The sequence below is a fragment of the Euprymna scolopes genome, chromosome 15, assembly GCF_053919585.1.
Source record: "Euprymna scolopes isolate OS-2025 chromosome 15, ASM5391958v1, whole genome shotgun sequence".
NCBI classification, from domain to species: domain Eukaryota; kingdom Metazoa; phylum Mollusca; class Cephalopoda; order Sepiida; family Sepiolidae; genus Euprymna; species Euprymna scolopes.
Window position 1 is genome coordinate 3,402,847 of NC_136496.1, and position 24,654 is coordinate 3,427,500.

General features: G+C 34.3%; 1 protein-coding gene across 4 annotated transcripts in view; it reads right to left on the reverse strand.

The window, feature by feature from the left end:
- Positions 1-24,654, reverse strand: part of LOC145293695 (AP-1 complex-associated regulatory protein-like) — a 296,359-nt gene that overhangs the window by 54,079 nt on the left and 217,626 nt on the right. The window contains exon 5 of one of the 4 annotated variants that reach the window (XM_080140106.1): positions 19,241-19,295. The exons of the other annotated variants lie outside the window; for them this stretch is intronic. Coding sequence (XP_079996232.1) covers positions 19,241-19,295 — 55 coding nt within the window. The remainder of the gene's footprint in view (positions 1-19,240; positions 19,296-24,654) is intronic. 4 annotated transcript variants of the gene reach the window in all.

The following is a 24,654-nucleotide window of genomic DNA, read 5'->3' on the forward strand; positions in this document are numbered from 1 at the left end:
AATTTTTATATCTAAATCCAGAAATGTAACCTGTTGTCCTCTATGTTCACAATTCAATTTTAATTCGTTTGGATATATAAGATGTTTATTTTTTTCGAATTCATCATTATTATATATATATATATATATATATTCGTTTAATCTTCTCTCCAAAAAGGGGGGGGGGATCAGGAGAGGAAAGAAAAAGAAATGGGGAGCCAGTTGACCGGTTTCGGCCCTCACTTTTCAAAGCTGTATCGAGGGAATTTTTAAAACAAAGAATGAAAAAGCGATTAAAATTGCGTTTTATTCAATTTACGGGGAGAAAAAAAAAAAAAAAGTGGGAAAACGATTAAAATAAAACAGCGTTATGGTCGAATACCCTAGAGATTAATTACGTTCAAACCCAGGAGGCATTCCCTTTGTTTGCAAAGGGAAGGTTTTCTAAGTCGAACGTGAATAGTCTCCAAGATCTTAAGGTGATATAGTGAATGCGCACGACTCAGAATAGAAAAAGAGTCTGTGCTAAAGTTCGCTGCACAAGACAGGTTTTTAAGTAAATGATCAGTAATTGAAGACCTATATGTATTAGTAACAACGTCCGTTGCCCGGTAGGTTTCATTCCTAATTTTACTGGGTACATGTTGTTGGATTCTTCCATCTAATCTTAATGTCGTTCAACCCAAGTAGTGGCACCGCAACCACATTCAAAATTGTAAATAACGTTACTATTATGATGGGGGGGGGTAGAACGTCTTTTCGAGAAGATGGTAATAAAGTTCTCGTAGAGAAAACAACACGCACGTTGGCAGCAAAATAACACCCATGAACTGCTGAACTTATTTGTTTGGCAAATTTCTCACTTACTGTACCCAACCAAGGCAAACGAAGATAAATTGGACATTTGGCCACTATATTCTCTTTAATTCGAGAGAATTCAGTCAATTTCTTTTGAATAACTGACCTAATCACATCTAGTGGGTACCCATTTTTTGATAAAGTATCCGTAATTGTTTCCAATTCCTCATCTAATTTTAACTTGGAACAAATCTTAAGGGCACGATGTGTTAAAGTCCAAATTAGATTTATCTTACGTTTTTTCAGGTAAAATGAATCCCAACGAGTGTACAATCCTGTAAATGTTGGTTTACGGTATATAGATGTATGGTAACTAGATGGCGTTTTTATTACCAATACATCAAGGAAAGCTATGGATGAATTGCACTCTCCCTCATAGGTGTACTTTAACGCAGGTGCATTCCATTGAGTAAGGAGAAAAAGGTGTTTGCTTCCATTTGGTTATTAAATAAACAGAATGTGTCGTCAACATATCGGAAGTACACCAATGGCTTTATGGGTCCAGATAGTAAGCACTCTTCATAGAACCCCACAAAAATATTCGCCATAGTCGGTCCAAGTACTGAGCCCATGGCCACACCATCTTTTTGCCAATACATAATATTGTTGAAAATAAATTCCACAGATGTCGTGATAAATTTCATAAGTTCAATAAAGATGTTTTCAGGAATAGGAGGAGGTGATATATATTTTATTTTATTTCTTTTATTATTTTTATATATAAAAAATCTGCACATATCTATAGTTTCCAAAACAGGGACACAAGTAAAAAGGTTGCTTTAATCATAGGAGCACATAAATCTATTAACAATCTTAGACTTTTTAATAAAATCATCAAAATAAAATGAATCTTTAAGACAATATTTACTATAATATTGTAAAACAGGTTGTAAAATGTCAAAGATCCATTTTGAGACCTTGTGTTGCGATGACCCTACCATGGAGAGAATGGGCCTTAATGGGATATCCGCTTTATGGGTTTTAGGGAGATCATACAACCTTGGATGGATAGATCCAGAGGGTCTTATTTCACTAGCTACGTTCGTCGGAAGTACACCGTTTTTGACCCACTTGACCAGTTTCTTTTGAAATTTGGTTTCCAAGGAGGCGGTTGAATCATGAGTTGCGACAGGGCCCAATTTTTCAAATTTGTCTTTGTCATCTAGTATTACTGACATTTTGTCAATGTACTCGTGATAATTTATTATAACCACCCCTGACCCTTTATCTGGTCTAGTAATGACTAATGATGGGTCTTGTCGTAGGGTTTTGATAACTGCAATTCGACCATAACGCTGTTTTATTTTAATCGTTTTCCCACTTTTTTTTTTCTCCCCGTAAATTGAATAAAATGCAATTTTAATCGCTTTTTCATTCTTTGTTTTAAAAATTCTCTCGATACAGCTTTGAGAAGCGAGGGTCAAAACCGGTCAACTGGCTCCCCATTTCTTTTTCTTTCCTCTCCTGATTCCCTTTTTCCCCCTTTTTGGAGAGAAGACTAAAGGAATATATATATATATATATATATATATATATATATATATATACAAATTTACTTTTAATCATGAATCATAAGTCTTCCCTTCCTAATTGCTATATATGCACTTAAAGTTATGGACAGTACATGGAAAGAAGTCACTTGAATAAGAAACCATATTATAGTAAGGTATTAAAATAGCAAATTAATGGGAGGTGGCAGTCGTGAAGTGGATAAAGACGCGGATGCATGACCTGGGTAACTCATAGTCTTTGATCGTATCCATTGTGCTTATTATGCAACTTTTAGATATAGAGAAAACCCCGATTCTTTTTTAATGAATTTCGGATACGCCAGACCAACCATAAAATTTGCTAAACCGTTTACATGTTCCCATTTGTTGTGGTCGCTTGAATAACATTGAAATGTTTTAGTTGTTGTTGAAATTTATTGCTTTTTAATTGGCTGATTTATTACAAGTTCGATGAAGAGGACCGTTTTTCAGTTAAAAAGAGACGGTTGATTTATTTGCAATTATTTTACGAAAGAATAAACAAATATTTAATTTCTGAAGATTTATTTAAAAAAAAAAAAAAAAAGTCATTTTAAGACAAAAAAATCTGATATAATTGAATAAAAATTGGACGGAAAAAAAAAAAAAAATGTCCGAAAAACAATTTGGTCTTTTGTTCTTGAAAATGAGAACAATTCAAATAAATCATCAGTTGAACATGTGGCATATGTTAGACGGCTTCAAGAAATTGATTCCAAACTTATTTCTGGCCAGGTATTTATCCTTCTTTTTTTCAAGTCTATTCTTTTACTTGTTTCCTTTCTCCTTCCCGTGTAAACATTGTTTGCAGTTGATGTCATTGACATCTCAAGTTATTGCTCAATAAATTTGCATCAATTTCAATCTTGATTAAAAGGCTCACGAAAATGCATGTCTTTTGTAAACTGACCCTGTTATCTCAACTGTTCTACATCTACTAACCCAAGAACTCTCATCCATTCTTTCAAAGGTGGCCATACCACCAAAGTCTCCTGTTCTGCACACATTTCTTTGTATTTTTCAGATTTAATCTTTCTTTGAGGTCATCCGATCTAAGCCTGTGTTTAAAAATCACATTACACATCCATTGTATCATTCTTATATCATTTCTCTGCATGCAACGCATATCCTCAATCCTCACTTCCTCTGAGGTCACCAGATCTAAGCGGGTCTTCAAGACTCACATTACACATTCATTGTATCATTCTATCATTTCTTTCCATTGTAAAATAAAGACCAAAAAAAACTTTTTCCTAAATATTAGTAGCAACTTTGCAGATTTAATTTAGGATGATTTAAAAAAAAAATAAAAAATAAAAAATAATTACCACTGATGCAATCGTTCATAAAATTCACAACCCTTTCTGCAACTGAACCATATTTGGTACAAATACACTTTAATCTATGCCCGATATAATTTATTGTTTCTGAATTCATTTCACACAGAAAAGTTTGAAGGGATTGTCTAACTTGCTTTTTTGTTTCTCCTTACTAGTTAAAATGTCTTAGTTTAGGGGCTGGGAAACGGCACATGTTTTACTTGCTAACTTTTGTATGAAACACACACATTATACACAGACACAAATAAATACACATTGGTCTTTATTATAGTTGTAGAGATTTTCTTATTAGCAGTCTCTTGGGATGTACTAAGTAATTAAAAAAATAAATATAGCTAAGCACGTTAATATATTGCTAATAACATTGTACAACAATAACAAATAAAAATTGGCTAGTCGGAAACAAAGTTTGATTTGTCAGCTTAAATGCTATTTAAGTCTGACTTTAAAAATCCGAGAAAATAATTTTACATATTAAAAAAATAAAGTTTTATTTTAATTCTCAAAAGAAAAGCATTAAAGATAAAAACACCCATTTGTCAAAGAAACATTTAATTTTGAAATTAAAAAAGTTGCAAAAATATTTCTGGATTTTCAATAGAAATGCTTTGGCTTAATGAAATGGATTTGCACCAAATTCTATGGGAAGAACCACATTCTTAGGAATGGAATTCCGTGAAGAAATTCTGAGATTGTATTAAAAAAAAATAATGTAAGAATTGTATTTAAAGAAAGAAATGGTGAAAAAAAATGCAAGAGTTGTATTTAAAAAAAAAAAAAAAGTGGAAAAAACAAAAAACAGCAGAAATTGAAGAAATTTCAAAGACAATTCCAACGGAAATGTTTCCGTTATAAATCTGGAATAAAAACAAATTAAAGTAGCAGTAATTTCCTTTCATTTCCTGAAAATTGATAGATTTTATTTTCAACAATAAATTTTGTTAGATTGAAAAAAAAAAATAAATAAATAAATAAATAAAATAAGACAAAAAACAAAACAAAAACTAACCAGCAAAATAATGAAAATATATAAAACTAAATATAGAAAAAATCATTGAAATCTCGTCTATGGACGAAATAGCTGAGTCGGCTAGCAGGGAAACTAGTCAACAAGAAGGAAAGCTTTGAAATAATATCCATCCCTGACATGTAGGACATTGCACACTTGTACATACATCCCTTACCTGTTACAGAGAGTGAGTCTTGTTCACGTCTTTATTTCACTTCTTTAAGTCAGTGTACAAAGTTTTGTTTTAAGGGACGAAAAAAAAAGACATGAAAATATTTTGCCTTGTTTGATTTCACTGCTATTCTCATCGTGATTGTTATTTGCACAACGTTTCGGCCGATGTAAACTCTGACTTCATTCAGGTGAACCTGTACGAATTTTAAACAGACCCATGGTACAAAGGATAAGTTGTTGACTAAAGACTAGTTTGCAGACTCTACCAAACTCCTCTGCCAATTTTGAGTCTAAACACTTGAAATTTTAGATGTAGGTTACCTGGACAGGAGTCAAACTTTTTAATATATATATATATATATATATATATACTCGGGTTTTTTTATTCAAAAGTAATGGACTAGTGAATTCAACGAGGTTGTTAGATAGTGCTCAATAAAAAGAGCTGATCATACTTGTTTATTGTTATATATGTTTATTGTTCTCGCTGCCCTAATCCCTACATAGTACCCCAGTAGATGTTTCCCCTGATAGTAGCCCCCTACACCAAAGTGGCAATGTGCCTTGTTTGGGGTGAAAATGTAATAAAATAAAAAAAAAAACATGCTCACATCCTGCTGCTACAAATAGCCACTTGTTTCAATCAAACAACAGATATCATCAGGCAGCGACTTGACTATTCAAAAGTTGAATGAATAAACAAAGATTATTCATTGAACTTTTGAATAGTCAAGTCACTGCCTGATGATATCTGTTGTTTGATTGAAACAAGTGGCTATTTGTAGCAGCAGAATGTGAGCATGTTTATATAACAATAAACAAGTATATATATATATATATATATATATATATATTCCGTAGTCAGGGGATAGGACTGCCGACTGTCATCACGACGGTTCTAGGTTCGATCCTCGGCTTGGGAGAGGTGTTAGTCTAGCGGCACTGATGAATTGTGAAACAACGAAACAGGTCTGTATGTCGATGACTAAAATATATTTTATAAAGCTCCCCTCTTCGGTAGAGCACTCTCGTAAATTATCTTACTCGCTACTTAATTTAGCTGAAATAATGCGAAGCTCGCGGTTTGTTTACAAACAAACGTTTGGGCCCTCTACGAGTGGCGGACGGATGTTTATTTAAATAGACATTCGGAAAGTTTAATTTCGGCCACCGATTCCGTAGTCAGGGGGTAGGACTGCCGACTGTCATCACGACGGTTCTAGGTTCGATCCTTGGCTTGGGAGAGGTGTTAGTCTAGCGGCACTGATGAGTTGTGAAACAACGAAACAGGTCTGTATGTCGATGACTAAAATATATTTTATAAAGCTCCCCTCTTCGGTAGAGCACTCTCGTAAATTATCTTACTCGCTACTTAATTTAGCTGAAATAATGCGAAGCTCGCGGTTTGTTTACAAACAAACGTTTGAGCCCTCTACGAGTGGCGGACGGATGTTTATTTAAATAGACATTCGGAAAGTTTAATTTCGGCCACCGATTCCGTAGTCAAGGGTTAGGACTGCCGACTGTCATCACGACGGTTCTAGGTTCGATCCTCGGCTTGGGAGAGGTGTTAGTCTAGCGGCACTGATGAGTTGTGAAACAACGAAACAGGTCTGTATGTCGATGACTAAAATATATTTTATATATATATATATATATATATATATATATATATATATATCTGCACATAAAGTTCTAAACATTACATAAGGCCTGAGCAAAGCCGGCTGAATTGATAGTAAATTTAAAAAAAACTTTTATGTAATCCACAGGGGTAGCATGCTCTTATTCCGTCAGCCATGACCAAGTACAAGTCTTAAGTAATATGTAATTGTATTTTAATATTGTTTGCACTGATGATTGAACCTTCAACCACCAGAAGAGTTAGCACTTATATTGCGGACATGTTTTGTATGAAGGTTCTCACAAGGTGCACTCCAAGAAGGTCGGAGGTTACATTGGCTGAAACAGTATAATAACAACATCCGAGACAAGAACAGCAGTTTGGATAAATCAAATACATTCCCAAAAATTATGAAACAATAAAATTCTTTTGATTTATCGCATATCAACCCTTTTTTTTTTTTGTCACGTCCAATGATTTTGGTAAAAGTTTTGTGTTTCGGGTTCTTTAGATGAGTTGGAATTTTTTTTTTGTTTGTTTTTGGAAGGGGGGGGGTGCATCTTATAAAACCAATAATTGCAGAATAAAAATTATTTTCCCTATAAAAGGAAACAATATAAGTAAAAATTAAAAAAAAAACATGACGAAAACTTCATTCATTTACCAGACAAATGAAATGGAAATAAAGTTGGCGAGGTTTGATTAATTACAAAAAAAAAAAAAAAAAAAAAAATTAAACATTCATTAAGATAATTGTTTCCTTTATATACAAGGAAAAGATAAAAAAAAAAAAAAAAAAAAAAAACAAAAACAAAAAAAAAAACAAAAAAAAAACTGCTCGCATCCATGAAAAAAAAACTATTTTGGTAGAATCATATTTGAGGAAAGAAGCGCTCGGAACTTTTTTTGGAATTCAAAAATTAGGGTCAACATACCAACATTCAGAACAACTTTACACTTTTGGCACCATCGTTGATAAAATGGTCAATATTGTTACACATATACCAACTGAGACATTTGGGAATTAAATTAACCTTTGGCGGTTTCATTTGTAAAGAGGAGGATGCTGCATAGGTGGTTGCTGTGTGTGTGTGTGTGTGTGTGTGTGTGTGTGTGTGTGTGTGTGTCAAGTGATTTAGCTGAGAGTCAGGAAGGCTTGGGTAGACGGATTAGAGTCACAAAGAATGAATTTATCAAAAAGATATGACGTCACGTGGAATAATATATTGGTAAAAAAAATATTGGCACCAAAAAGGGATAAAAGAATTGTTTCAACACATTAATTTTACAGAAAAACCAACACGAAACGAAAAATGGATATACAGCAATCAAGATTTTGTTTTTCAAGCGATAATAAGCAGGAACACTTCATATAAACATTAAAAAAAAAAAAAAAAGCAACAATTTTTTATTAAAAAATCTACAGTGCATGATTGAACGTCAAAAAACAAACAATAAAGATTTGCATGCGTTGAAATTAAATTTTTAAAGAAATGTGCTCTGACGAGCTTACAGCACTTGTGTCCCTTCGATTTAAATAATCCCAACTAATCTGACAAGCAGCAAAATCTCACCTCTTCACTGCATAGGTTTCTAGACGCTGGAAAGCTTTCTATTCTGATAGCTTTTTTCCTTGAACTGTTAGAATTTGGAATTCCCTCCCTGTTTCCTATTTACCTAACTTTACTAATATGCAGATATTTAAATGTAATGCGAACAGACATTTGACTGCTCAACTCCCTACATAGTATCCCTGTGAATATGATCCCAAATAGTAGCCCCTTAAATCAAAGTGGCAATATGTTTTGAGTGGAAAAAGTCATCCATTCAATCCATGTAAAATTTCAAACTTAAACATAACCACCCAACCAACAAGCAAAGAAAAAAAAATAATATGTGATGATTCATATTCTCTCTCTCTATATATATATATATATATGAATAATAAAAGTTTATAATCCAAATTTCAAGATAGTAACCATCTTACCATTTATTTCTTTAATTACGTTGACACCTAATTCTTGACAGCACCTGTTTCATAGCACAAAATCATTCATGTAATTATTATGCCAATTATTGAATTTATTCCGCCCTTAACTCATCAGAAAAATAACTTATCAACTATCAAAAAAAATAAGACACATGAGCATGCTTACAAAATCTGAAAATCGGAAGAAAAGTTGCAATTGTGTTTTCTTTTACTCACGCTATCTTTGAATTTTAATGTAGAGTCGCATTATATATGTGTGTGAGAGAGATTTTTAAAGGCGGCAAACTTTAAATTAAAATAAACCATATAAAAATATTTTTATCATACAAATATGTGATTCATTCCAAAAAATGAAATTCTGTCAATTTAAATACAACTGTCGGGCAAATAGTCCTTATGTATATGGAGTAATATAGACTCCTAATTTTTATAACTCTAGACATTAAATTAAACTGTACTTCGGCAATCATGCATCGAATGTTGTCTTCCAAGTGGTCTATTGTTGTCTGGTTTATTACTAGACATGAAACTTTGCCTTAATTACCTTTAACTAATTACTATACGATATAAATTATAATTCTTCAATTGTTAACATTATATTTCATTAGTGTTATTATAATGATTGATTATTATTGTTGTTCATATTACAATTATTATTAATATCTATTATATAAAAAGAACTTTGTGTGTGTGTGTGTGTGTGTGTGAGTGTGAGTGTTCGTTCCTTATGGACGCCTAAATGGCTGGGCCGATTTTTTAAAAATATTTCACACAAATGTACTTTATGTGCCTGACAGTGTTCTCAGATAGGTTGTGTATCAGAATGTCTTTGATAAGTATCGATAATCTAAAAAAAAAAAAAAAAAAAAAAAAATCTGATTAAAGAAGGAACAGGCGATTTTGACTAAAGTTAACACCTTATACAGCCTAACATCACAAGTTTTACCACTGCACAAGCAGAAAGGCCCGGCATATAAAATCAACAGTAGGGGGGGGCATTAGAAACGAATGTTTCTGTTTAGAGCACAATTGAAGCATGATACTTGACTTTTGCATTTTAAACTTCAATTAAAACCATTATATATAAAAATAATTTTATAAAATCAACAACAGGTTCTCTATAAAGCAATGTAAACCACAATGTATTTGTGGACTAAATCACTGTGGGGAGGCATATGAAGCCAACTTCCGGTGCACCGCGATGGGTCCCCAACTAGAGCAATCAATCAATCGATTTGATTTAAAAATGGGTGATTCCACTGATTTTGAAGACAATAAAAATACGGGATGATAAAACATTCGTTCTCATTCAATCCCAGGCAACGTCGGGCCCCTGCTAGTCATCATTATTACTTTCAACAATTTTATTTTTTACTTTTATTTTAACCTTATATTTAATTTAAATGAATATTTTTTATTTAATTATATTTTATTTTAAAACTTTTATTTGTATTTACCTATAAATTTCTCCTAATTTTCAAATATATATATATATATATATATATATATCCTGATTCAGATTGTCTGGAAATGATAAATTCAAGTGAAAAATGGCGCAAATTTATTACATCCAGAAAACAATCTCTAATTAAATGTAGGTAAGACGGTTAACGTCGCAGTCTAGACAGAAATCATGTTAAGTTACCTTGCCGGTGTGTGTGTGTGTGTGCGCGCGCACGCAAAGTCTCTATCAAACTCTCTCTTTGAATATTTGGTCTACAAAGTAGAAATTTAATATATAGAGTATTTGGATCTGTAGCACACTTTCGATTTAGTTTATAACTGGAAAAAAAATGCTGCTAAGGGGTCCAAATTGAAAACAAAACGGTTTACTCTTTCTTTCCCTTACTGCAACCCTTTTCTTGCCCCCCCCTCCCCCCTCTAATGTCTATCTTCCTACCCTCTTCGTTATCCCCCCCCCATATATTTAGAATTATATAGGTTTCTTCGTCTCCTCTGGTTTACATCTCTGGAATCCTCGAAATCATGTTCGCGGTGCAGTAATTTGCAGAGCACTTAGTGCGATGCCTTCCTAATGCAGTTATGCCTATCCTTATATTCATTTTTGGGCTAGTTTGCTGCATTCACATATTATGTGGTTTACTGTTTCGTCTCTTTATCCACAGAGTTTACATTTACTGTTTTCCTATGTTTTATCTTTAATGTGGTTGGTTAGTTATTAGTATTAATTATTATTTCTGTTGCCATATTTTGTGTCTGGCTATTGTTAATGCTCATTTTATGCTGATAAGCAGATCATATTAAATGACTACAGACTATCAACATCTTTTCACAGTACTTTTCCACAAGGCTCTGGCGGTTCCAACAAGCAGTCTTTTGAAGCATTGCAACAGATTCCAATTTTCTCATTCCATTTGTCTCAGTCCTTATCACACTCCTCCAGTGGAGGTCTGGTTAGTGCTTCCTCTCATCAATCTTTACATACTTCTTGAACCATCACAACTATTTGGTGTGGTGCCAGTTGATGCTGGCACTACAATTTTCATTTTATTTTTACTAGCAGTTCAGCCCAGTTTTGCTCAGACCCTATGTACTGTTCATAACTTCATGTGCATTATATATATATATATATGTAGTAAAAGGTTCGACTCACGTCCAGGTAACCTACATCTAAAATTTCAAGTGTTTAAACCCAAAATTGGCGGAGGAGTTTGGTAGAGTCTGCAAAGGTAAAACTCTTTCAAGTTTGACCTCTTGGCAAAAAACTTTCGCCAAAAAACTGATTAAAAAGCTTGCTGCATGTCTGAATACCCTTTATGTAAAATGCCAAATGTTTAGACCCAAAATTGGCCGAATAGTTTGCTAGAGACCGCATAGGTCAAATCTTTTGAACTTTGACCCCTTGATAGTCAAATTTTCGGCCAAAAAAGCTTGCCCTGTGTCTGAATAAACATTATGCAGAATGTCAAGACTAAAAATTGGCTGAGAGGTCAAATTTTAAAATTTTGACCTCAATTTTCACCCCTTAACATTTATTTTTTTGGCTCAAATCAAGTTAAAAAGTTTGATCCATGTCCAAGGAACCTACATCTAAAATTTCAAGTGTTTAGACCCAAAATTTGCAAAGGCGTTTGGCAGAATTTTAAAAGGTCTAATTGTTGAACTTTGATCCCTTGACTGCCAAATTTCTGACGAAAACAGATTAAAAAGATTTTCCCAAATCTCAATACCCCTTATGTCAAATCCCGAGTCTGTAAACTGAAAATTGACAGAGTAGTTTGGTAGGAAAATGTACACACACTAACAGACACACACAGAGAAAATTTCACTTTTAGATATACAGATTTGGGGTGGGTAACTTAGGATTATACAATTTCAGTTTTCTTGGTTCCATGTAATATTCCTTTTTTCTTTTTTTTACTTCTGTTGCAGTTTCTGGTTAGCGTTTTTAGTTTATGTGTATCTTTACATTCTAGAGTGTTTTCGTTATTGCTATCTATTGTATTGTTTCAGACATCCTCTTGATTCAAATTTCTACCATTTTTTTTTCAAAGTTTTCAGGGTTGTTCCTTGTGCTCGTACGATTATTGGTGCTATCCTGACTTTCTTCATTTTCTATATTCCTATAAGTTCTTTGGCCAGTTCCGTGTATTTACCCACTTCCCCATCTTGATATTCACCCTGGTCTGTTGGAACTGCAAAATCTACGATCATACAGGATTTTTCCTTATTGTTAGCTATTATGACATCTGCTTGTATGAGTTTATCCATTAGTATGCCAGGAAAGCCATTTGAAGAGTTTTCATCTCCGTTGCCTGCATCATATCCTGAGCATTACATGGCAGGACAGGGTCACCAACACTAACGTACTGGGGTATGATGGGTACGTCAGCATGTACTTCCTCCTCTGCCAGCACAGAGGTCGCTAGACTTTCTGTTAAAAGAATAGGTGCAAACGTGACCCGAAACTGACTGGCATCGACCTGGGCAGTTGAGAGCAGTTAGCAGATGACCCCAGCGCCAGGCAAGGTACTGTATGGCAGGGAGTGGGGAGAGGACAACAGAAACTTGATGCTGATGGACAGGAGACGGCACAGAAAGCAGTGTCAAAAAGCCACAGACCCCAGCTCATCATCCTGCTTCCTGTGCCTATGGGGCAGATACTGCCATTCTCGAATAAGGCTCAAGAACCAGACTCGAAGATGTCCAAAGACAATCCACTGAAACATCAAAGTGCAACTTACACTAACCCTATAGAATTTTGTTATTTCAGTTTTCAAGTACTGCTATCATTTGTATTGGTGCTCAAGATTCAGTTGCTTTTATCATAATTATTGAAAAATTATTAACATAGAATACATTGAAATAATCCAAAAAATAATCTTCGAAAAACAGAAATAAAAAACATGGAAACTTCAAACGGTAGTTTCACTTATTCCAGCAATTACACACGAGAAAATATGAGAAACGAAAAAAAAGACTATATGCTTCCTTTTCACTCTTTATAGTTCAATAAATTCTAATATCTAAGAACATAAATAAGAACTAATAAACTGTTCACAAAACTTTCAAAGCTCTTGAGGGGTTATATATAAAAAAAAATACAAGTCCATTTTCTAACATCAAACAAGAAAAGCAATTTCTATTTTCAAGTCAACATTTTTTTGTTTGCAAAAAAAAGACTATTGCATTGTGGTCTTCGAAAAAATGCAAAGTTAAGGAAAAGTAATTCAAAGAAATTTAACATCAACAAAAACGAAGACAAATAAAAAAGAATTCGAACAAAAACTGAAAAAATAAAATAAAACTGCAGAGGAATATGAAAAAATGAAATGTGTTTGTTGATTGTTGGTCAATCAACAGTTAATGTGCATATATCATTCATGGCTGACAAAATGGACGCATGCATATTTAAAATTTGTGAACAACAACGATAGCGACGTCATCTACAAAAGGGACAATCTGAAAACAAGAGCCGACAAGAAAGAATTCCATCAGAAAATACAATCACAGAAATGGTTGTAGAAAACAATTTTTATATAACGGGGTGGGGGCGGCTTTGCCAAGGTGTAAAATACGCTTAAATATATTTTAATTTGTTCGGATTTTGTATATATTATCATAGAGTCGTGATTTCAAATATAAAAAAAAGTATTTGGGTACCATCAGCTAGAATCGAAACCAAAACAAAACTGTAGCATTTAAAGCTGGTGGCGTTATTACTGTACCAACGTGACACACATATAAACTGATTAAAATTAAAAATAAACTAAGATGAATGTACAAAATTTATAACGATTTTTTCAATTTTGACCCAGTTTTGACCTGTTGAAATTATTTTAACCGGTTATATATATATATATATATATATATATATATATATATAAAATTTTCAGAATGTGAGATTATATGTAATTATTTCCACAGCCCAAAGAACGCTGCATCTCACAATATATTTTTGTGAAAATATGTTTATTCAATTATATTTCACCTTTTATTTATATATATATATATATATATATATATATATATATATCTCCTTTAATTTACGAAGCTCAATGTAATTACAGAGCATATAACAAATAAATGACAAAAGTCTATTCCAAAATTTCAAGATGTTGACGATCTTACAGTTTATTCGTTTATGTATAATCCTTTATGCATAATTCTTGACAGCACCTGTTTCATAGCGCAGAATCATTCATTTAATTATTATATCAACCAATGAATCTATTTTGCCCTTAACTCATCAGAAGAAAAAGCAACTATCAATTTATTAAAAATAAAATGCATATGGGTATGACAATATCCGAAAATTGGGAGCGACGCTGCAATCATCATTTTATATATATATATATATATATATATATATATATATATATATATATAAAATGACAAAACGTCTATATTTCAAAATGTTGCCCATCTTACAATTCTTTAACATGCTGAAAGAAATAAATGGTAAGATGGACAATATCTCGAAATTTAGAATAAAAACTTTGTCATTTGTATATGCTCTGTATTTACATTGAGCTTCATAAATTAAAGGATTAGTATAAATAAAAAAGTGAAATAATTGAATAAACATATTTTTCCCATAAACACATACATACATGATGATTGCAACGTCTTGTTAGACGAGTGCCACTCCCTCAGACACTTAAAGTCCATGAGCCGAAAAATGACTTTTTTTTTTTTTTTTTTTTTTTAATCCTACCGGTGAATTCACATGGTCGAGCAGGCATGACACTGAAGACGATCATTGAGATCAACTATTACATGCTTCCAGCATTTCAAGCCTCCACACGTCACAACTTTTCCATCGCCACAGGACTATTTTTATAGACAAATGCCTGAGGGAGTATCTATACACAGATGATGTTACAGAGCCTTAGCTTTGTACGACAGCTAAGTCTCTCCTTCGGTTCAAAATGTTGAGATCCAGCAACAAGCAAGAGCAAGATAGCCAGCAACAAATTAAACTGCAGACCAGCTTAATGTGATCCGACCATGAGGCAGGTAGTACTGGGTTACATGGTACCAGTAGCATATGACATGACCTGACATACATACATACACAAAAGATACTTCAAGTTTTTTTTTTCATACATCTTTATAATTTATATGCTCACATATCACAGTTTTAAATGCAATCATTCTCACCCCTACACCATAACAGGTAAGCCTTTTACTGTAATAGTTTCTTCCTTTAAACGGCTAAACTTTGGAATTCCCTTCTGGGTCCCTGCTTCCATGACTGTACTGACATGCAGAAGTTCAAATGCAATGTGAACAAACATCTCGCTACTCAACTCTCTAGATAGTGTCCCTGTAGACTTGGTCCCACATTGTAGCGTCCAAGTTTTTTTTTTTTTTTTTTTTTTTTTTTTACTTTTGGCACATCCAAATTCCCCCGTAGTGTACTGGTCATTTGTTCAGGATGAAGTAACAGTAATATACAAAATATCAGTAACTGTATTATTTTTTCAACAGGTTGTCTTGTTTTTTTTTTTTTTACATCTCCGAAACAGCTATAAGGTAAACAGCTGATGTTCCGCGTTTTCTATTTATCAATAGAAGTAAAAATTTCTTATTTTTCTTTATACTAATGTTATGTAGTTGAATTCTAGTTTGCAATTGCGAATTTTCTAGCGCTAAGTCAGTTTCTTCATGTATTAAATCTGTGATGGGCTTAACAGTGTTGTGGTGGCACCCACTCATTTACATATGTGGACAATATTACACATAAATAGCAAGACTCGGTTAGTCTGAGTGTGTGTTAACCAGAAGCCACCGAAGGCTGAGCCAAGAGCAGATATGTTCTCCAGCCAAGACTCTTACCTGACAACCATTATGTAAATATACTGTAAATATACTTTTCCTAATACACTTCTTATTGATCTACCTTTGTTTGTTGAGTCTTCATTTGTATTGCCTTATACGTTATTTGGTTCAACCTGCAAACATAACAGTTGGCGACGAAGATATACGTCAAACATAACACTTAGTATCCCTAGGAATTTTAATTGCATTTTTATTTTATCTTTTTTGATAAAATACTGAAAGCTTCTTTAGACACACACACACATCGATTTAAATAGAATGTACAAAAATTTCTCGAGAGCTCTTTCGGCTATTATCTCATCAGGAAAAAATCGATAGCATACAAGAAAATATTATTGGCGAAATTAAAGAGCATTAGGGGGGAATTTGGATGTGCCAAAAATAATTTAAAAAAACAAAAAAACAAACAAAAAAAAAACGATTAAAAGAAAGATTTTTTTTAATCGTTTTTTTTTCTTACTTTTGACACATCCAAATTCCCCCGTAGTGCTCTTTAATTTCGCCAATAATATTTTCTTGTATGCTATCGATTTTTTTTATGATGAGATGATAGTCAAAAGAGCTCGAGAAATTTCTGCACATTCTTTTTAAATCGTTATATAAATTTTGTACCTCTAAACATTTATATATATACTAGCAAAAGTACCAGTCATTGACTGGGTTCAAAAACAGCCTACAGAAAATGGACTATGATGTATGAAAGTATGATAGGTTATGAAAAGGAAGGGTTGTAAAGAGATAGCTTCGAATTTGGGGGTATCAAAACCAAAGCAAAATATGATGAAAGTAAAAATAAAATACATAAACCCCATAATTTATTATACCATACTTGTTCACACTGAAACACTGATCACAATATTCTGTGGATCTATATAAAAAAAACTTGTTAAACTTTGTGACATATTTCCATTCTATGGAGGCCAGGCGCGAACGAACACCCCATAATTTTATTATACCATATTTCTTCAAACTGAAACATAATTATCAAAGTATACTTACGCAGATAGATATGAAAAGTCTTTATTAAAGTTTGTGCCTATTTCCATTCTATGGAGGCCAGGCGCGAATGCAGACCCCACAGTTTTATTATACCATCCCTATTTAAGTTAAAACATACTTATCAAAGTATTCTTATGTACATCTATATCAAAAACACTTGTAAACGTTTTTTTTTAATTTTTAAATTTTTTATTTCCATACTTTGTGGACCAGGCGCGAACGCAGACCCCACAATTTTAATGAACCACTGTTCTGCCAGATCAAACATACCCATTTCTGTGTCTCGATACATCTTCTATCATTATATGTAATCAGTTTTTTAAAATAGTCAACCATATAGGAGCCTATTCGTGACCAGACACACAGCTTTATATATATATATATATATATATATTCAGACGATTTGATATAATATAGAATTTAAATTCTTGTCTTCCTAATGTTAATTTGTGGTGGCCTAGGGATTGAATACTAAGCTGCAGAGGGAACAGTGACTCTGCAACCGAATTCGAATCCTTTGATCACCAGTAATTATTTCTTACTCTGAATATTGTGCTAGTACCTGTATTTAAAAATAATAAATATTTGAAATAAAAAGAAAATGTGCGTGTTTGTGTCTCGTCTTTTGTGTGGCATTCTGGGTAAATTTTATTTTATGACCGAGATTCACTTGGAGTCCTGACGGACACGAAAATGTTGAAATGTTGATTGATCCTCATAGCCTCCTTCCAACGTTTATATATATATATATATATATATATATATATATATATATATATATATATATATATATATATATATATAATGAGACAGAGACAAACATGAAAAAAGAACATATGTGTGTGTATGTGCGTGCTCGCGCGACACCACAGTAAATTCGAATAAAAAGGTAATATTTGAAACCGTTAATTAAATACCATTCAGCTTTGGCTATCTTGAACTTTTATGAAAGCGAGTCTATTGTTTTCGGAAGATACAATGGAAATTCTTTCGAATGCAATAGTTGTGAGAATACAGAAAAGAATTAGATATCTTCATTTTTTGTTTTTTTCAATTCAAACATTCTAAGAAAATCTTTTTGACAATTTTCTTTTATGTTCTTCAAATTTATACATCTAATAGATAAAGTTATTTTAATCGATTTCTAAAATCACACTTAAATAGCATTTAAGCTGACAAATTTTCATTTTATTATTTGTAATATAATGAAGTTTTTCACTATAATTTCACAAATTACTTAGTTATGCTCAGATAACTGCTAATATAAAACCTTAGCTACTTTGACGTTTCTGAATTTTTGAGATGAGGATTAGTTATTTGTATTATTGTTCATCGGACTACTGTTCTCATCTTGAGCGTGATTTTCACAACGTTTTGGTCGATATAACCTCTGACCTTCTTCAAATTCCCGAGTTCGACAGAAATATTCCCAAGTTCGACAAAATAACCTGAAGCGTTGTGAAAATCACATTCAAGATGAGAACAGTAGTCCGATGAATAATAATACACATAGGTATTTTATAATAAAGAACACTGCATGTATGTACACACACAAGAAATTCAACGTTTTGACAAATAAAGTTATTGCATGACTTTAAATAAACATTGCCTAGAAACAGGTGTAAACAACTTTAATACCTTTATGTATGATTTTTATTTGGAACACGATTTGAAAATCTTAAATCATCAAATATATATTTTCATTTTAGAAATCAATATCAAATATTTTTTCACATTTTGATAAATTCCTTTCACAAGAAAAATTGTGGAGATTTGTTATTTTGCATTCAATTTACTATCAATGAATTTACTATCAATAATTTATTATCAATGAATTTACTATCAATAATTGGAGTCGAAACAAACGTAAAAGAAATGCTGGGTAATTGTTTCTCTCCCAACGTGAGAAATGTGACACAGAATCGGAAAATCAGAGTGAAAAGTCAGCACTCCTGAAGAAGAGTACTCTGACCCTGCAAAAGATGCCTGTGCAGCCCCATCAGCATTCTCCAACAGTTCCTCAAGCAATTAGTAAAAGCTAATCACCTGAGGCACCTCTGTAAAAACAGAGAAGGTAAAGCCTGGGAGGATAGCCCTCCTAGAACGGCACAGAACCAGCATTACACCGCAATCAACATTGAACAGGTCATTACAGGAATGATCTAATCTGTTAATTTTGGGGGACATGCAACAATAATTACTCTTCCTAAAAATTCACCCTGAAATAAAACTAAATTTGCAGTCACAGACTTTCAGGATGATTCTTCTGAAGTTGATTGAAAAAGAAATGTTTTTTCGTTGGTGAAAAAAAATAAGTTGTAAAAATTAGAAACAGAAAAAAATGGAATCCACCCAGGCCCAACCCGTGAAAGATTTCTGATGGAAATGTTTTCTAATCGGCCAGATCTTGGGGTGAAGGAGAGGACGCCATACCCATCTCACATAACTGGACACTGTGAATGGCCCTGGCTGCAATTCTAGTTGACCCCTGAAAAAGAAGAGTTCATCAAGAAAAACATTTCAGATTTACAAACCAAGATTTCTTTGTTTTGAATAATGGAATAGTTACAATCTTTATGATTGGTACACTAGACAGAAAAAAGGGAGACAAAGAGAGGGAGAAAGAGAGACAGGGTATGAAAGAGAGAGACAGCAATGCGAGAGAGAGAGAGACAGGAGTATGAGAGAGAAGGAGAGAGAGAGGGACAGAGGTATGAGAGAGAAACATACAGGGGTACGAGAGGGAGAGGGTTGTGAGAGGTACAAGAGAGAGAGAGGTACAAGAGAGAGAGAGAGAGGTACAAGAGAGAGAGAGAGGTACAAGAGAGAGAGAGAGGTACAAGAGAGAGAGAGAGAGAGAGGTACAAGAGAGAGAGAGGTACAAGAAAGAGGTACGAGAGGTACGAGAGAGAGAGGTACGAGAGAGAGAGAGAGGTACGAGAGAGAGAGAGAGGTACGAGAGAGAGAGAGATGTACGAGAGAGAGAGAGAGAGAGAGAGGTACGAGAGAGAGAGAGAGAGGTACGAGAGAGAGAGAGAGAGGTACGAGAGAGAGAGAGAGGTACGAGAGAGAGAGAGAGAGGTACGAGAGACAGAGAGAGAGAGAGAGGTACGAGAGACAGAGAGAGAGAGAGAGGTACGAGAGACAGAGAGAGAGAGAGAGGTACGAGAGACAGAGAGAGAGAGAGAGGTACGAGAGACAGAGAGAGAGAGAGGTACGAGAGACAGAGAGAGAGAGAGGTACGAGAGACAGAGAGAGAGAGAGGTACGAGAGACAGAGAGAGAGAGAGGTACGAGAGACAGAGAGAGAGAGAGAGAGAGGTACGAGAGACAGAGAGAGAGAGAGAGGTACGAGAGACAGAGAGAGAGAGAGAGAGGTACGAGAGACAGAGAGAGAGAGAGGTACGAGAGACAGAGAGAGAGAGAGGTACGAGAGACAGAGAGAGAGAGAGGTACGAGAGACAGAGAGAGAGAGAGGTACGAGAGACAGAGAGGTATGAGAGACAGAGAGAGGGAGAGGTACGATAGAGAGAGGGAGAGGTACGATAGAGAGAGGGAGAGGTACGATAGAGAGAGGGAGAGGTACGATAGAGAGAGGGAGAGGTACGATAGAGAGAGGGAGAGGTACGATAGAGAGAGGGAGAGGTACGATAGAGAGAGGGAGAGGCACGATAGAGAGAGGGAGAGGCACGATAGAGAGAGGGAGAGGCACGATAGAGAGAGGTACATCTCTCTGTCTCTCGTACCTCTCTCTGTCTCTCGTACCTCTCTCTGTCTCTCTGTGGATGTCGTACCTCTCTCTCTCACTACAAGAGACAGAGGGAGGTACAAGAGAGACAGAGGGAGGTACAAGAGAGACAGAGGGAGGTACAAGAGAGACAGAGGGAGGTACAAGAGAGACAGAGGGAGGTACAAGAGAGACAGAGGGAGGTACAAGAGAGACAGAGGGAGGTACAAGAGAGACAGAGGGAGGTACAAGAGAGACAGAGGGAGGTACAAGAGAGACAGAGGGAGGTACAAGAGAGACAGAAAAGGAAACAAATGTAAGAGAGAGAGAGAGACGAGATTAAGAGAGACATACATAGGGTACCAGATAAAGAGAGAGAGAGAGAGAGAGGGTACCGTGTTATGGTCCCTGGCCTGGTAGCGCCATTTTAGACGATGATAGCATCTTTAGGTATTGCTAAGAGCCACACCAACATTGAATACAAATTGTCTATAAAAATTACGTAATAGCAAAGAAAAAAAAATGAAACATTAAACGGTTGTGCATATAAATATTAAGATGGAAATAAATGAAGCATTGAAGAGTATTAGTTAGCAGGTGTTTACATGAACAGTTTTTTGTTAATGAAAAATCAAGGAAAATATTAAATAACAAAATGCAGCTTTATCAAACGAATATTCGCTAAGAGAATTCTTATTCTATTAAGCAAAACAATTGGCAGACGATTTCATACAATTCGAAAATAGTTGGCAAAAATTAAAACAAAATCAACATCTAAACAAGCAATTCAGAATGTCAGAGATTATATAATTATTTCTGCAGTCAAACAACGTCGCAGCTCACAAGAGCCATGATAGCCAACAAACCGGAAGTTCAAGACTCGAGTTTCGCCCTCATTTGGGCTCATCAGTTAGACATATCGAATCCCGAATTCAGATATGTCTAACTGATGAGTCCAAATGAGGGCGAAACTCGAGTCTTGAACTTCCGGTTTGTTGGCTATCATGGCTCTTGTGAGCTGCGACGTTGTTTGACTGCAGAAATAATATATATATATATATATATATATATATATATATATATATATTACATACGAGGGGCATTCCAGAAGTAATGCCTCCTATTTTTCTTTTTATTCTGGTAGAATGGATCAGAAGAGATTGTTAATTACATTGTCATAATGACTGAACTTATGCATTCATGACCTGAAAGTTTCATCTCTCTGTTACAGATATTGATGGTGTTAGACTTTAAGAAAGCAACCCCAATAATGGGTGTGCGTCAAAAGCAGAGATGCGTCACTAAATTCCTGGCAAAAATGTCTTGAGAATGGTGATGACTAGGTAGAAAAATAAGTTCTAGAGCACAAAAGGTCACTCATTTTAATGGTATCACTATTTTTTTTTTTTTTTTTGACAAGGTGATCACCACTTATCAAGGCCCGGAAGCCACTCAGGGATAAGGGTTATTGCATGTACAGTACGTTAGTGTGGGGAGTGAGTAAAAATGTCTACTTAAGGGGGCGGTTTATATATAATATATATATATATATATATATATATATATATATATATACTAGCAGGGAGACCCGACATTGCTCAGGATTAAATGAGGACCAATGAATGTTCTGCAGTTCCAATACTTTTGTCATTGAAATCAGTGAAATCGCCCATTTTTTAATCAAATCAATTGATTGTCTGCTCTACATAGGGACCCTCCATGGTGCATTGAGAGGAAGCTTCACATGCCTTCCAGAAGTGACTTAGTCCACAATAGATTGTAGTATACATTGCACTGTAGAGAACCTACTGTTAATTTAAAAAAATTGTTTTATGTAAATGGCTTCAATTGAATGAATTGAAGTTTAAAATGCAAAAGTCAAGTATCATGGTTCAATTGTGCTTTAAACAGAAACATTCATTTTGAATGCGCCCCTGTCTTATCAAAGAACCTACTGTTGATTTTACACACCATCACCTTCTACTTGTGCGGTGATAAAACCTCTAAAATGCATTTGTGATGTTAGGCTGTATAAGGGTGTTAACTTTGGTCAAAACTGTTCCTTCTTTGATCGGATTTTTTTTAATTATCGATTTTTGATACTTATCGGGAACATTCCAATACAAAACCTATCTAAAAATAGTGCCAGACATATATAATGTACATTTGTGTGAAATTTTGAAAAAGTCAGCCTAGCTGTTTCCGAGTACAAGGTGAATGAACTCAAACACACATAAAAAGTGTGTTTTATATATAAGTATATACAAAGTACCTTCAATAAGTTTCCAGACTTTTTTCGTATGTTCACTTTTATTGATAGCAGACACATGAAATTATAGTCCATTTCAAAGTAATCTCCTCCGGCTGCAATGCACTTGTACCATTCCAACAACTTCTGGAAGACATCAAGGAAGTCCTCTTGCGTTAATGTGTGAATAACCCTCATTACAGCCTCTTTCATCTCAATTGTTTCATAACGACAGCCTCTAAAGTTTTCCTTGAGCTTAGGGAATAACCAAAAGTCACAGGGAGCAAGGTCTAGACTATAGGGAGGGTGAGGAACTGTCTTGATGCCCATAACAATGTATTTCTTTTTGATCTTTTCTGAGCACCCTTGGGACAAACTTCAAATTTTCCGCATCTTCTGTTGCTTGCAAATATTTGCGTTCACAGTTCCCACACTGACATCAAATTGTGCTCTTATTGTATCTTTAGACACGTGACGGTCCTTATCCATGAAATTCTTTATTTGGCCAATCAACTCTGGTGTTTTGACTTCCTTACTTCTCCCACACCTCTTATCATCCCTCACAGATCATTTATGAGGAATCTCTTCTGCCACTCAAAAACTGATGTTCGATTCATGCAAGACGGTTCAAAACTTGTCTGAAGCATTCCATACGTTTCTGTGGCATTTTTTCCCCCAAGTTTAAAACAGAATTTTATCGCATATCATTTTTCTAAAGTGTCCTCACATCCATATTGTATTTTTGGAATTCACCAGGCTTTAGTAAGGTGTATTCCAATTCCTACTGTAGCTGCTCATTTGAACCTGGCATCATAAAAATTGATCAGTCATCTCATAAGATGTAGAGCAATAACACACTGAATTTAGAAGAATCTACGATGATTTTTAATGCTTGTAAAAAAAAGTCTGGAAACTTATTGAAGGCACCTCATAATATTGTATAAAATAAAATACGTATTAGATACGTTTGAAGCCAAAAACAACGCATTATCATGAAAATTTAAACATTTATTTTTGTTTGAAATTTATAAATATATTTCAAAGTTACACTTCATCCTCAGTATTTCGGGGGGGGGCATGTTGTTGTTAGAGCAGCGAATCATTAAGTAGAAGTCCATTTGTTGTTTTTCACAGTAGTGCTTTCAAATGTTGGAACGGTGCGTTGGTCACGCGATATTCACGTTAGGGTTGTGTGTTCCTTGACAGAAGCGTTGATTGAGTTTGAATAAAATAAACTACGCATTAGATACGTTTGAAGCCAAAACACATTACGAAAATAAACATTCATTTTTGTTGGAAATTTATAAATATATTTCGCAGTTATTCTTCATCCTCAATATTTCTTTCTTTTTTTTTTTTTTTTGACATGTTGCTGTTAGAGGAGAGAATCAGTAAGTAGAAGTCTGTTGTTTAAAAAAATAAATAAATAAAAAATAAAAGAAATACTGAGGATGAAGTATAACTGCGAAATATATTTATAAATTTCAAACAAAAATAAATGTTTATTTTCATAAGATTTGCTTCTCCTAGAGGGGTTGCCTTCACCACGGCTTACGTGAACCCTTTCCACCCCACATACACATGACAATAAACACATGCGTACATACAGGTGTACGCAACATACATATATGCATGTGCACACACATGCAACCATAATCATGTAGAGGCACACATATACGCACATACACACATATGCCTATACATACGTACACACACATATACATGTAAAATACACATGAAGGAATATTCCAAAAGTCATAGATAGTAAGTGATCAACGGCTGGATCGGTTTTGTCCCTTTTCCTTCCTGATCTTTTTCCTCCTTTTTTTTCTTTTTTAAAAATAAAATGTTTGTTTTAGACTCACGCTTATGC